This window comes from Gorilla gorilla, chromosome 19 (genome assembly GCF_029281585.2).
Source record: "Gorilla gorilla gorilla isolate KB3781 chromosome 19, NHGRI_mGorGor1-v2.1_pri, whole genome shotgun sequence".
Taxonomy (NCBI): Eukaryota; Metazoa; Chordata; class Mammalia; order Primates; family Hominidae; genus Gorilla; species Gorilla gorilla.
In genome coordinates, this window is record NC_073243.2 from 18535154 (window position 1) to 18550818 (window position 15665).

At 42.0% G+C, this 15665-nt stretch overlaps 1 protein-coding gene across 2 annotated transcripts; it reads left to right on the forward strand.

Annotated features, from left to right (window-relative positions):
- The first annotated feature begins 1559 nt into the window (after positions 1-1559).
- On the forward strand, positions 1560-14642 carry OR3A3 (olfactory receptor family 3 subfamily A member 3). Of its 2 annotated transcripts, XM_055367153.2 has the most exons (3): positions 1560-1936; positions 2439-2632; positions 11161-14642. In XM_055367153.2, the coding sequence occupies exon 3, from the start codon at positions 11167-11169 to the stop codon at positions 12112-12114; it is 948 nt and encodes a 315-aa protein (XP_055223128.2). In that variant the 5' UTR covers positions 1560-1936; positions 2439-2632; positions 11161-11166; the 3' UTR covers positions 12115-14642. The 2 variants fall into 2 exon arrangements, with proteins under 2 accessions (XP_055223128.2, XP_055223129.2); XM_055367154.2 differs by lacking the exons at positions 1560-1936; positions 2439-2632 and adding an exon at positions 11005-11026.
- The last annotated feature ends 1023 nt before the right edge of the window (positions 14643-15665 follow it).

Consider the following 15665-nt stretch of genomic DNA (forward strand, 5'->3'; position numbering starts at 1 on the left):
TGATTGCACCACTGCTCTCCAGCCTGGATAATAGAGTGAGACTCTGTCTCAAAAAAAATCCTAATTCTAATAACTACCATGGTTCTTATAACATTAACTTGCTGGAGCTAACACATGACACAGTGTTTCTCCGTCTACCTGTACCTCATCCCAAACTATCACAAGTGAGTCTTGGTAATTGTGATGCTATCACATGCTAGGGCTTATCACAAACCCCACTTACTCCAACAGTGGTGAATGCTCCAGTTCCAGAATCCCTCCCAAAACCAATTGTCTTAGTTTGGTTCCCACCAAAGAAGAGCCTGAGAGAAGATGTCTGTGTGTATGTGTATGCGTGTGTGTGTGGTTTAAGCAGGAAGTCATCTCAGGGAGCAAGAGTGAAGTTATTTATTTGGGAGCTAGTCCCCAAGAGCAAGACTGACTTATGAAGAGGGTGAGGCAGAGAAAGAAAAATTGTCCCTTACTAACAACATATTACGCAAGTCCCCACTATGAACACTAGAGATTGGATTGAACCAGAGCATACACAATGTCTCCCAGAACCGTGTAAAGATGGGGGCTGAGGGGACTTTTTTTTTGAGACGGAATTTCGCCCTTGTTCCCCAGGCTGGAGTGCAGTCGTGCGATCTCGGCTCACTGCAACCTCCGCTTCCTGGGTTCAAGCGATTCTCCTGCCTCAGCCTCCCAAGTAGCTGGGATTACAGCCATGCGCCACCACGCCTGGCTAATTTCGTATTTTTAGTAAAGAGGGGGTTTCTCCATGTTGGTCAGGCTGGTCTCGAACTCCCGACCTCGGGTGATTTGCCCGCCTCGGCCTCCCAAAGTGCTGGGATCACAGGCGTGAGCCACTGCGCCCGGCTCCTGGGATATTTATCCCCGGGCTCCATTCCCCATTGTCAAGTTGCCCTCTGCACTTCTGAGCTCCACGTGTGCTGAGACAGAGTAAGCTCCCCCACTGTTTGTGGCATCAGAGGATCCCAGGGAAGAGGCTACACTGTCAGCTTGCAATGGAAGCCTGCAAGGAACTATCCCCTGCAACCATGGCTGAAATCAGAAGACAAGCATCTTGTCTCCTTTGTTCTCCAGATGTGAAGCAGTACATCTGATCTGTCTGCTACAATCTACTTTGTAGAAGTGTTAGGAAGACTGATAGACCCTCCAGGCTTGTACGGTTCTTAGCAAATTACCATGTAAATAACAAACACTCACAAATGTTCTCAGTTTGTATGTAGTTGAATTGTTGAACTTCTGTTAGCAGCTTAATGAATCCTACTTCGTTTAATGTTCAGACAGCAGTGCTCTGTAGGGGAGAATATGCTCTTTTTACAGATGAGGAAACTGAGGCTCAAAAACTGACTTTGCAGCTTGTGCAGAGTCAAACCACTAATAATCAGAAGAACAGGTTTGTCTATTCTGCTTTTTCTACTGCACCAGAACTCCCTGGTGGGAGAAGAAGGAGCCCTCTCTCTTAGGCGAGGGAATGTTAGTGGGAAGAGGAGTCAGAGGAACACACTTCTACACCTTCCCACAGCTTCTGTTCATTGATCTATGACCTTCACCAGGCCTCTCAATTCCTCAGGGCCTGGCTTAGAAAATTATGTTGATAGGCACCTTCCCAGTAGTCCTGCTAGCATCATAGGGCTCATCTCCCAGCACCTCCAGAATCATTATAGGATCCCCAAGACACAGTCCCAGTGGCCCCCACTAACAAGGCCCCAGGAGAGAAAGCGCCTCACTACTGAGGGCTCAACAGGAAACCGGCTTTGAAGAAAGCTTTTCCCTCTTATATCCCTTCTGGGGCCTCCTCCTCCCTCCCCAGGTCCAAGACAAGTTCAGGAATTTGCTTGTCTCTGCTCAAATGCCCTGGTTGATATCTGAGAAAGAAGAGGCAGGCGGATCACGAGGTCAGGAGATCGAGACCATCCTGGCTAACATGGTAAAACCCCGTCTCTACTAAAAAACACAAAAAATTAGCTGGGTGTGGAGGCGGGTGCCTGTAGTCCCAGCTACTCGGGAGGCTGAGGCAGGAGAATGGCGTGAACCTGGGAGAATGGCGTGAACCTTGCAGTGAACCGAGATCGCACCACTGCACTCCAGCCTGGGCGACAGAGTGAGACTCCGTCTCAAAGAAAAAAGAAAAGAAAAGAAAAGAAAAGAAAATGTCTCCTTAGAAAGCCCATATAGAGTCTCCAGCTGCACCTCTCCCTTCCTGGGGGACTTTGAGGACATGGGCAAGTCCTGTAGGCCTCAGTGACCCACATTAAGCAGAGCGGACATCATCTGCCGTAACAACCTGCCCACAAAGCCAGGGCTAGAGGCAAAGCCTTCCTTGTGAGAAAGTCTAAATACCAGAAGGGGTGAGGCATCGTTGCCATGAGTACGAAGGGCCTGAGGTGTCTCCTTTTCCGTGTCTCTCTCCCCATCCTTCTCTCTCCTAGGAGGGCCAGTTTCTGAGTGCCCCAGAGGAGAATGCTGTAGTGAAGACAGCCCTGTACAGAGAAGACAGCAGCTCGATTCCTTTCATTTCTCAGACATTAGCCCCTCACTCGCTCTCCGGGAGGATAACGGGGTGTGCGCAGCTCCTCCCCTTCTTTCCTGAGGAAACCTCAGTGGCTTCCGTGCCCTTGCCAGGGTGAGTGTTCTCCTGAGTCCTTCCTCTGCTCCTACAGAATAGAGAAGGGGCTTCTGTTGCCATCAGCTTAGTAAGCCTGGTGCGATGGATGCCCCTGACAGGGAAAGCCATTTAGGGGAAGACCTGGGACTACAGCCCGGAGGTCCTGGGTTCTTTTGTGGTTTTTTTCCCGTGCTCTCCTCTCTCAGATGAAGCCTGCTGCCTGTTAGCGTGAGTGTGAGGAGACTTGCTCAGACCAGTTCACTGCCCGCACCCACTGCATCAGGCAGCGGGGAGCCCTCACTCCAGCGAAGTCCTTGAGCCTAGTCATGTTGGGCGCGCGAGGGATGGGCTGGAGTTCCAGAGCAGGGAGCTGTCACAGCTCGTAAGGGGAGCCTCGAGAGTGGTCGTGCAGGAGGGCTCCCCAGTGGGCCTCGTGGGGACCCTGTCAGACCCTCTGGGTGTCTCAGGGTGACCTGAGGTCATCCCAGAATCCCCCTGGTTTTAAGCAATTGTATCTCTAGCTGTCTGAGGGTTGGCAACAGCTGTTTAGTGGTTCTTCTACCCCTGCCCATGACTTACTTGTCTGTAAGGTGTGGCCCCTCCTAAGGGCCGTATTGTTTTGGGAGGTTTAAGTAAAAAGAAGATGTGGATTGGTCCATGACCTGCTTGTCCTGTTAACACAGAGGAGTCCCTGCCACAACCTTGCACCCTGCATTTAACCTGGACCTCCCCTAAAGCACACTAGGCCAGGAAAGTCTAGCCCAAATATTAATGTGTCCGGAAAGTCTTCCATGACAACTCTAGCTTATACTGATGCTCTCTTTCTCTGAAATTGTACGAACATTAGAACAATTGATAATTCATTTCACAAATATTGAAGCATTATGATGGTTATTGCTATTGAAAAGACTGAATCAAACATGTTTTTTCCTCGAATTACTTATAGAGATGTAAGAAAGATATGTTCTATAGAGCAATGACTGAACTGGAAGGTAAAGCATAGTAAGTTGCATGAAATAACACGTGTGGGAGTTTAGGAGAGAAGCAGCAGGAGGGAGGCAAAGACAGGGAAAGAGAGAAACAGAGAGAGAGACAGGCAGGAGTGAGAGAGAGAGTGATCCTTTTGAGATGGGAAAGTTTCACGGAAAGATTAGTTCAGCAGCCAGCATCTGGCGTCAAGTCTTGAAATATTTGGGAAGTGGACTTGGAGGAAAACTATCGCAAAAATATCTTCTTCAAAAGAACATATGTACAGAGCTGTTACCTACCCACTGATTTGCCAATTTGCAAAGCATTTACAATTACCAATTTCATCAAGATAATCATACCAGAAGATGATTTCTTCCCACTCCCAAGTCATGTGATCTTAGAATTTTAAGGACCTGGCTGGGTGCGGTGGCTCACACCTGTAATCCCAGCACTTTGGGAGGCCGAGGTGGGCGGATCATGAGGTCAGGAGTTCGAGACCAACCTGGTCAACATGGTGAAACCCTGTCTCTACTAAAAATACAAAAATTAGCCAGGCGTGGTGGCGGGCACCTGTAGTCCCAGCTACTCGGGAGGCTGAGGCAGGAGAATCACTTGAACCTGGGAGGTGGAGGTTGCAGTGAGCCAAGATCATCAAAATCATGCCACTGCACTCCAGCCTGGTGATAGAGCAAGACTCCATCTCAAAAAAAAAAACAAAAAAAAAAAACTTTAAGGACCTCTTAGAGATCACCGCATCCACATTCTCATCCATGTGGCATCCCCTCTGCAGCTTCCCCGTGGCCTGAGCACACACAGTGGAGACCTCATTTGGAAGGTTGGTCATCGAGACAGCCTCACATTGGAGACATCCCCTTGCTGTAGAGACTCCAGTGAGATGCACGTTATCCACATGAAACTGCGGGTCAGTCTTTAGAGACTACCTTGACTCTTTTTTTTGAGACAGAGTCTCAGACGGAGTCGCCCAGGCTGGAGTGCAGTAGCGCGATCTCAGCTCACTGCAACCTCCGCCTCCCGGGTTCAAGCGATTCTCCTGCCTCAGCCACCCAAGTAGCGGGGACTACAGGCGCCCACCATCACACCCGGCTAATTTTTTGTATTTTTAGTAGAGACGGGGTTTCACCATGTTAGCCAGGATGGTCACGATCTCCTGACCTCGTGATCCGCCCGCCTCAGCCTCCCAAAGTGCTGGGATGACAGGTGTGAGCCACCATGCCGGCCAGGATTTTTTTAAAGCTCCACATATTTCTACTGTGCAGCTGAGGTTGAGACTCACTGCAGTACACTTTGATAGAGCATCACAGAGGAATGAATGCCCGGTGAATTTCCTAACATCTTTACAAAGAAAGAAAAACACGATGCAGGAAGGTAGTGTGAATTCTCTGAAACGACCTCAGGATTTTAAGAGTCACAAACCCATCTGATTGTGCTTTGACAATTGGGGCAGCAATGTGATCAGAGACCACTGGACACATTCTTGGTAACTGGAGAAAAGACCCAAATCACCTCAGGATGTCAGAGAAAAGGCATTTACTGGCAAGCCAGGAGATAGCTCATCACCAGAAATGGAATTTGGTTGACAGGAAGTAAAACAGCCTGGGAGAGCTGCTGTCTACTCCCAGAACCCACCCAAGGCTCTTCTGTGGATAGCAACTATCGCAGCGTGCAAGGCAAGGGACTTTGAAATTTACAAGTCGTAGCCACTGAGAGGGTGGGAATAATTCGATCATTCATAAAAAGTATATTAATAATCATTCTAAAAATAATATAGGTAATATGTTAACATTTAAAATCTCCAATGAAAAACACTAAAACCCATTATATTACTACCACTCTTTGAAAACCACTGCAATAGCTCAGAGTTTCCTTCTGTTTATTATATGTGTATGTGGTAACAGTGAGATCATATTTTAGGTATACAGTTTTGTCTTTCCTTTTACTTATTGAATATCTTACCACAAGAATTTGCTTGATTTTAAAGTCATTTCTGTTAATGTGAATTTTTTAAAATTATTTTTTCTAGTTTATTATGATATATATAAGAAAACAACATATTATCGTATATTATCTTTATATTTACTTTTTATCTTGAAATTTTCCTATACTTTCATATTTTTAAGAGTTTTCCAGCTGGGCTCGGTGGCTCACACCTGTAATCCCAGCACTTTGGGAGGCCGAGGCGGGCGGATCACATGAGGTCAGGAGTTCGAGACCAGCCTGGTCAACATGGTGAAACCCTATCTCTACTAAAAATACAAAAATTAGCCAGACGTGGTGGCGGTTGCCTGTAGTCCCAGCTACTCATGAGGATGAGGCAGGAGAATTGCTTGAACCTGGGAGGTGGAGGTTGCAGTGAGCCAAGATCGTGCCACTGCACTCCAGCCTGGGTGACAAAAGCGAAACTCCAACTCAAAAAAAAAAAAAGAAAAGAAAAACCAACAACTTTTTTATTGCTTTCTAATATATGGTCTTTTAATTTCTTGCATTGGCTAAAGCTTTCAGAACAATGTTAAATAATAATTGATAATGAATTTACTTGTCTCATTAGTGACTTGACTGAGAATGCTTTTAATGTTTTTCTATTAAACATGATGCTGTCTTTGGAGTTTAGTTAGTTTTATTTTATTTTTTATTTACTTATTTTTAAATTATTATTATTATTATTATTATTATTATTATTATTATTATTAGAGAGCCAGGCTGGAGTGGAGGGGCACGATCTTGGCTCACTACAACCTCCACCTCCTAGGTTCAAGCAATTCTCATGTTTCAGCCGCATACCAAGTAGCTGGGATTACAGGCGAGCACCATCACGCCTGGCTAATTTTTGTATTTTTGATAGAGATGGGGTTTCACCATGCTGGCCAGGCTGTTGTCAAACTCTTGAGCTCAAGTGATCCACCTGCCTCAGCCTCCCAAAGTGCTGGGATTACAGATGTGAGCCACCGCACCTGGCCTACTTAGTTTTATTTTAACATGTTAGGTAAATAGCTAACTATTCCTATTTTATTATAAGATTTCAGAAATCAAAATGAATATTTAATATAATCAAATGCCTTTTTAGCGTCTATGGAAAGGATCACATAATCTCCCTTTACATCTATTAATATCATAAAACATATTAATACATTTCCTCATTTTGAACTAACCTGGCATTCCTGACCAAATCCCAAATACTTATGGTTAATTATTTTGGTAAAATTACTGAAATAAATTTGTTAATCTTTTATGATTTCATATTTTCTTTAACATAAAATTTTTTCTTTTCTTTTGAGCTAGTTATGCACACTTCGTAAAAAAAAAAAATGGAAGCTTTCTTCTTTTATATTCTTGAATAGTTTGATCGTCATTACAAACTTCCCTGTGGCATTTTACGGAGATGTTGCTTTTCATTAGTGGCAATTGGAAGCTAGCTCTTTCTCTACTTTTTCTATAGTAGTCTGTTTAGATTTTCTAACTGTTCTAGAATTATTTTAATAAATCATAACTTCATAGAAAACTTTTATAACTTGGAGTTCAGAAAAATAGAATTTTATAATTTTTATTGAAATATACTAGTTGTATATATTTAGGGAGTACACTGTGATGTGTGTGTGTGTATATATATATAATATATGTATATATGTATAAAACAATGTGTAAGGATCAAATCAGGGTAATTTGGATATTCATCATCTGAAACATTTGTCTTTGTGTTGGGAACATTCCAATTCTTCTGGCTATTTTGAAATATACAATAAATTATTGTTAACTATAGTCTCCATACTCTGCTATCAAATTCTAGAACTTGTTCCTTTTATTTAACTGTATTTTTGTACCCATTAACCAATTTATCTTTATCACTCCTTCGCCTCACCTTTCCCAGCCTCCAATCACCACCATTCTATTCTCTACTAGAATTTTTCAATTTTCTATTGGGCTATGTTTATTTTCTGCCTGTCAATTATTATTTTGCATGCTTATACTTTTTTGCTTTTACTCATGATTAGATCACTTAGTTAAGGTTTGTCAATTTCATTTTACCACAAACAACTTGTTCTCAATTTGTATTCATTCTTTTGTCTATTTTCTAATTTATTACTATGTAATTCCTTTAGATTTTCTTAAATTTCTTTTGTTTTCTTATTCTAAATTCATGATTGGGTTAAGCCTTTTCATTTCAACATTTTTGCTCATTAACATGAACATATCTTTTGACTTACAATTGTAAGACAACTAAGGAAGTCAGCATACCTACACCATCTCTACATGTTCTTTCTTCTCCTCTTAACTTTATTAGATTTCTACAGTGTCATTGTTCATACTTTTTTTTAAATTTATTTATTTATTTATTTATTTATTTATTTATTATACTTTAAGTTTTAGGGTACATGTGCACAATGTGCAGGTTAGTTACATATGTATACATGTGCCATGCTGGTGCACTGCACCCACTAACTTGTCATCTAGCATTAGGTATATCTCCCAATCTGAAACCACAATCCCCATATATGTCTTATATTAAAAAAATATTCAGTGCTTATTACCAGTTCTTTTGTTTTCTTTTTCCTTCCTCTTCTCTTTGTTGGCTGAAGTTTATCCTCCAGAAGTTTATTCTATGGGGCTCATAGAACAACTATTCTTGAGTTTTTGAGTGTCCAAAAACTTTAGGCTGTTGCTTGTATATTTGAGTTACAGTTTGTCTTAATAGAAAATTCTTTGGTTACATTTTCCTTCTATGAAGATTTTATAGGAAGTTTTCTATTTTCTTCTAGTCTTGAATACTTCTGTAGAGAAATTTAAGATAAGCGTCTTCTCATTCCATTGTAAGTGACTTGATTTCTGCCAATATACCCAAAGGATTCATTATTTTTTAATTACAATGACCTTACTAGGACTATCTCAGAACGGGACCTGTTTCTGTCTCCTGGTACATGTTGTGACTTTTCAGTCTCTAGAAGCCGGTCTTCAGTTATTTCTGGAAAGTTTTATTTTGTCTAATTGTTTGTTCCTCCACGCTCATTTTTTACCTGAGTTCTGTTATCTTACATTTCACTTCCATCTGGTATCTTGAGACTCTTCCCTGAGATCTTGTATCTCTGTCTTGTGTTCTTGTCACATAGAGGTGAATGTTTATTACATGTTTTAAGTTCACACTTGTTTTTTGTTTTTCAGTTATTCAGTAGCTCTATGCCACAATTTTTCTTCTGAGTGTTTGTAGTCTAGCATTTGTTTGTCCTAGTTTCTCTCCTCTACCCTCCCATTTTTTTCTTGAGTATCTTTAACTAGACCTTGTGCTGGTTCCCTTTTGAAGTCTAAATGAATTGAAAGGTTTCTGAGCCAGTTTTTCATGAGAGGTTTTTGCTGGGGACAGGTGCATGTCTTGATTCACGGTTGTTTTTGAGTACCTTTTGCCTTGACTTCTCTAATGTCAATGCTGACACACAGCTGAGGAACTGCTGACAAGGCAGTTTTCTTGCTTTTACAGTCTCACCTAAACACTACACAATCAGCTTGCCTGGGTGGCTTCTCATTCAGTCCTGCCTCCTCTGCTTCTCAGATCCAAACTGAGACCAAAGACCATGCCACCAACCATTTCCACTTTTATAAACAAGGGATTTTACAGAATATTTTGGTGACCATCCCCCAAAGCAGTCACATCAACCATACTACTACAGCACTCTCATTTCTGAGATATGATTTTCTTAACCGCTCCTGGCCCTGAATTTCACTGCCCCAGTTCAGGCAATCATCATGCTTCCCTTTCTGTTAGAGTTATCAGACTCCAACCCCTTCCCATCTTCTGATTTCAGATACAAAGGTATGACATTGCTCTTAAGGAAGCTCAAGCCCTACTTGTCTCTAGTCAATAAAGACATTGATATTTTTTTGATCCAGAGTTTGACATAATTCAGTATGGCTTTCCAAGTACATGCCTTCTTCATTCAAAGACATAGCCTTAGAGTCATTGGTCAATCTACCATGCCTGAATGAAGGACAAGTAGAAGACCAGTGTCTGTGCAATGTAGAACCCTAACTGCACCTGGCAGCAACCAACCCACAGGGCATGATTACAACTTTGGTTTTAGAGGGGAGTAGCTGACAATGTACACAGAAAAAATAATTTTAAATTAAGTTGTTAGTCAAAGTCCAGTGTAAGGATTTAAGTAACAATAATAACACTAGCAATTCATTGAACAAGGAGTGTTGAATTGACACTTCGTAGTGTGGTCCCTCTCTTTGAAGAAATGTGCTGGGCTGGTCTTTCTGACATTCAGAATCATGACTATCTTCTCTCTGATTCTTGGCATACCTTCACTTGATCTTCACTATTTCCAGAAGCCTTGAAACCTAGGCAACAGTTTCAATATTTTCTACTTTCTCTGAAAATCTCATGAATTTTTCTATTTTGAAGTCTGCTTACTGGTCTCTGATTCTATGACATTGACTTTTTAGATTCCACAGGTAAGTGAAATTGTCAAGTATTTATCTTTCTGTATCTAGTTTATTTCACTTAGCATAATGTCATCCAGTTTGTATAAAAGGATATATTTTAACATTCTCACCACAAAAATGAGTTGGTGAAGGGATGGCTACGTTAATTACCTTGATTTAATCATTTTACAAAGCATATACCAATCAATATCACACTGTACCCCATAAATATACACAATTATTATTCATCAATTAAAAATAAATTATTAAAATGTAATCTGCTTATTAGTTTGGGTTGATCCCTCAGAGAAAAATGGGAAAATTCTATCTTTTTTTTTTTTTTTTTTTGAGACGGAGTCTCACTCTGTCGCCCAGGCTGGAGTGCTGTGGCGAATTCTCGGCTCACTGCAAGCTCCACCTCCTGGGTTCACACCATTCTCCTGCCTCAGCCTCCTGAGTAGCTGGGACTACAGGCGCCTGCCACCACACCTGGCTAATTTTTTTTGTATTTTTAGTAGAGACGGGGTTTCGCTGTGTTAGCCAGGATGGTCTCAATCTCCTGACCTCATGATCCGCCCGCCTCGGCCTCCCAAAGTGCTCGGATTACAGGCGTGAGCCACTGCACCCGGGGAAAATTCTATCTTAATCTCACTATATTCAAAAAGGAAGTCTTTTGCCTTTTTTTTTAACAAATTTTATTGCGTATATTTAAGGTTCACCACATGAAGTTACGAGATACATGTAGACAATAAAATGATTAGTATAGTGAAACAAATTAACATATCCATCATCTCACACAGTTACCCATTTTCCCCCCTCTGGCAAGAGCAACTATAATCTACTCATTTAGCAAAAATCTTGAATACAATACACTTTATTAACTATAATCCTCATGTTATAAATTAGATCTTTTATCTTAGCTTATTTTCCCAAGTATTCTGACCTTTTCAGCTAGCAGAGGATGAGAGGGACAAGCTGGTGGTGGCATTCGGCATCTCAACCAAGAGCAAGGTAAAGGCATTGAGGTGTTGGAGGAGTGAGGGACGGCCTGGGGACTCACCACAGGGCTTTGAACATAAATGGTTTAAAATGTTAATGTGAACTGAGTGAACTGATACCTCCCCTGCTGGGACATGTCCTTACAGAAACTCATGGAGCCAGAAGCTGGGACCAACAGGACAGCTGTTGCTGAGTTCATTCTACTGGGCCTAGTGCAAACAGAAGAGATGCAGTCTGTGGTCTTTGTGCTCCTCCTCTTTGCCTATCTGGTCACAATTGGGGGCAACCTCAGCATCCTGGCAGCTGTCTTGGTGGAGCCCAAACTCCACGCCCCCATGTACTTCTTCCTGGGGAACCTATCAGTGCTGGATGTCGGATGTATCACTGTCACTGTTCCTGCAATGTTGGGCCGTCTCTTGTCCCACAAGTCCACAATTTCCTATGATGCCTGCCTCTCCCAGCTCTTCTTCTTCCACCTTCTGGCTGGGATGGACTGCTTCCTGCTGACCGCCATGGCCTATGACCGATTCCTGGCCATCTGCCAGCCCCTCACCTACAGCACCCGCATGAATCAGAGAGTACAGAGGATGTTGGTGGCTGCGTCCTGGACTTGTGCCTTCACCAATGCACTGACCCACACTATTGCCTTAACTACCCTCAACTTCTGTGGCCCCAACGAGGTCAATCACTTCTACTGTGACCTCCCACAGCTCTTCCAGCTCTCCTGCTCCAGCACCCAACTCAGTGAGCTGCTGCTCTTTGTAGCAGCAGCCTTCATGGCTGTGGCGCCCTTGGTCTTCATCAGCGTGTCCTATGCCCATGTGGTAGCTGCTGTGCTGCAAATCCACTCTGCTGAGGGCAGAAAGAAGGCCTTCTCCACATGTGGCTCCCACCTCACTGTGGTGGGCATCTTCTATGGGACAGGTGTCTTCAGCTACATGAGGCTGGGTTCAGTGGAATCTTCAGACAAGGATAAGGGGGTTGGAGTTTTCATGACTGTGATCAACCCCATGCTGAACCCACTTATCTACAGCCTCAGAAATACTGATGTTCAGGGCGCTCTGTGTCAGCTACTTGTGGGGAAGCGATCACTGACCTGAGAGATGACCTCCTTTCCTGCCTTTTCTGGACCGAGGAAAATTTCCCGAGAAGATAGTAACCAACAAACCTTGTTTATAACCATTATTTCTATCTCCTGATGCCTGAGGAGTGGTGTTATGTGTTTGGCCTACAAGGAAACCCTATATAATTCATTCATTTATTCATTCGACAAATATTTATTAAATTACTTCTATGATCCAAACAATCTTCTAGGGCATTGGTGAGCAAAATGGACAAAAGTCTCTGCACTCAAGCAAATCACATGCTATAAAGGTAGGCTAAATAAATAAATAAGCATCATATATAGTATACCACATGGTGGTACACTCTATAGAATAAAGCTAGTAAGACAGGAAGACATGAAGTTAGCTTCTGCCAACCAGGCCTCCTGGGCAAGTTGCTACCTTGCTTTGGGCTGTGCCCGCTTTCTCGGTAAAGCTGAAATCTTGGCAGCACTTTATGCCTGAGCAGCAATGTCCTACAGGAAAGGGCCACTTCATCCCAGCCTAGGTAACCAAGAATATCCCTGCAAAGTTTCCTTCCAGAGGGATGTGAGACTCCCTCCAGATCAGAGTGTGGAAAGGTATTTTGAACCGTGGGCCCAGTGCCAGGAATCATTTCATTCTACTGTTCACCTTTCACCTCCCATAAAATCAGTTCCCTCACTTTAATACCACACGGGAATCCCATGGGATGATCAGGAAACAGGTGGGGTCTAGAGAAGGAAAGAGCTACTAAATAAAAACCATGTTAATACGTACATGACATACCTTAAGATCAAAAAGGGAATGTTCTATCTCCATCCCCTGCGGTATCTTTCTGTCTTATTTGATAAGTCATCTTCCTGACACATATGATACTTTTTGAAAGAGTAAGCGTTTATGTTCCAACTAGGTCCTCAGAATTTTAGTGTAGAATACCCAATACAACATTCTCCTCCAAAGTCTTACTTTTCTATCCCAAACCTTCTAGCCTGAAAATACACATCCATAAATGCAGTCCCTGGGAGTGACACCTCCTTCTAACTTTATTTTATTAATACATCAATACTGCTGCAACCCAGAGCATTTCCTCATCTTGATGTCTATCCAGGTTTCAGCCCATTAATTCCTGATTCTCTCCAGCCCCTCTAGGAAGACTGTTTACTGCATCCTAGCAACACTACTGTCCCTCTGCTGTTCATCCCTAAAACTGTCCATGGGTGCACCTGAACCTTGGCTTCTCTGTGATTTCCTCTTGGGGTTGGCTGGAAGGATGGGCTGAGATAAGGATGTGAAGAAAAGACATGAGAGTGGGAAGTAGGAAAGGATTGGAGCGGAGCAATGAAGATGAAATGAGCATATTGAGAGGGATGGGACAGGGTGATGAGCAAAAGTGGTGAGAAGGAAGGATGGAAGTAATGAAGGAAATGATGCAATGAGAGAATGGGAAGAGAGAAGTATGTCTCTTACCTGATGCTCTTGGGTGTCCAGACACTTTAACTTTAAAGAACTTGAGCTTCCCTTAAGGGCAAAGTTCTTGTGAATGAAAATCACGGACACGGGTTGTAATCACATCATTCCTACTCATCCACTGCTCTGTGATCTTAGAAAGTTCTTTACCATGGTTGGGCTTGTGTCCACCTGTACCGTAAGGGACTGGGACAAGATTTTCTATCCACGGCTCCTCACATTTAATGACCTCTGATCATAGTAGTCTGAATGAGCTTTTCCCTGGGTCTGAACACATCACAAACATTTTGAGAGCATTACCACCACCATTTCCACCACTCCATCTACGCCGTGAGCATCTAACGCTTGTCTATGACCCCCAAAGATCCCAGGCCCTGGCACTGCCTCCTGTGTGGCATTGCCACCTCCTTTCCTGTGTTCCACCTGTCCTCCAACACCGAGGGGTTTCCTGAACAAGTGAGAAAGATGTATTTCCTCGGGAGTTTCTCTCTTTGTGCTCTCAAATATAAATATACCAATTTTTAAATGTTTCAGAAATATTATACCTGATAGTGGAAACATTCAGAAAATATTATTCTTTCAAGTGGGAAATAAAAATCCAATTATTCCTTCACCTCGCCAAAAACCTCATCAGAGTTAACTCCTCTTAAGAATTTGATGACCAGGCATGGTGGCTCACGCCTGTCATCCCAGCGCTTTGGGAGGCCAAGGCAGGTAGATCACCTGAGGTCAGGAGTTAGAGACCATGCTGGCCAACATGGTGAAACCCCATCTCTTACTAAAAATACAAAAACTAGCCGGGCATGATGGCAGGCACCTGTAATCCCAGCTAGTTGGGAGGCTGAGGCAGGAGAATCGCTTGAACCCAGGAGGCAGAAGTTGCAGTGAGCTGAGATAGCGCCACTGCACTCCCGCCTACACTCCAGCCTGGGCAACAAGAGCGAAATGCCATCTCAAAAAAAGAAAAAAAAAAAAAGAACTTGGTGTTTAATCCTCCAAAGATTTCCTATATATATGATATGCCTACTTCACATCTGTAGAAACATACTGTTCTGTGATCTGCTTTATGATTTTCCCTACATGTTATACAATATAATCTTTTACATGATAAAGACTAAAATTCTGCTTTATCTCTTTTAATGATGACACAGTATATCATTAAACATATAAGCTATAATTTATTTAATCAAAACTCCACTGATATAACTTGGGTTGTTTCTAATTGTTTTGCAATAACAAATAATATTGTGATGAATATCCTTACGGGGCATTTTTCTAAATTTATGTAATTATTTTCCCAGGATTAATTCATATGAATAACTTTATCAGATTATAAAATATAAATAACAAATATAAACTTTAAGATACACATGCACAAACACATACACATCTTAATTTCTAAAACTTTTGGGCCAATTTACGGATTTGCTGTTATGATAGTGTTTGTTTACCCACATCCCTCCCATCAATGGTTGTTATTAAAAATTTTTTTCTCGATTTTTATAACCTGAAGGTTGAGAAATTGCAGTATTTTAATTTGAATTTTTAATTTCTTTTTTCATTAATTTTAGTTTTATTTATTTAAGTAGGTGCCATGTATTGAGTACTTACTAGGTGCTAGTAAATGCTCTATCCACATTACATAAGAGAATTCATTTAATCCTTAAAGTCACTGTTTGAGCTATCATCCCTATTTTACCAACAAATTGAGGGATAAAACTTTGTATCAACCAAATATCTCAGTAATTGCTGATCAGAGCTGATTAACAAATGATAATCAACATGTTCAATATTTGATATTTCCTTTACCTTACAGGGCATTCTTTTTTTAACTTTTAAGTTCACGAGTACATGTGCAGGTTTGTTATATATGGGTAATATAGGTTATATATACCTATATAGGTATATATAGGTAATATAAGTTATATAGGTAAACTTGTGTCATGAGAGTTTGTTGTACAGATTATTTTGCCACTCACATATTAAACCTAGTACCCATTAGTTATTTTTCCTGATCCTCCCCCTCCTCCCAACCTTCACTCTCTGATAGGCCCCAGTGTGTGTTGTTCCCCTCTATGTGTCCATGTGTTCTCATCATT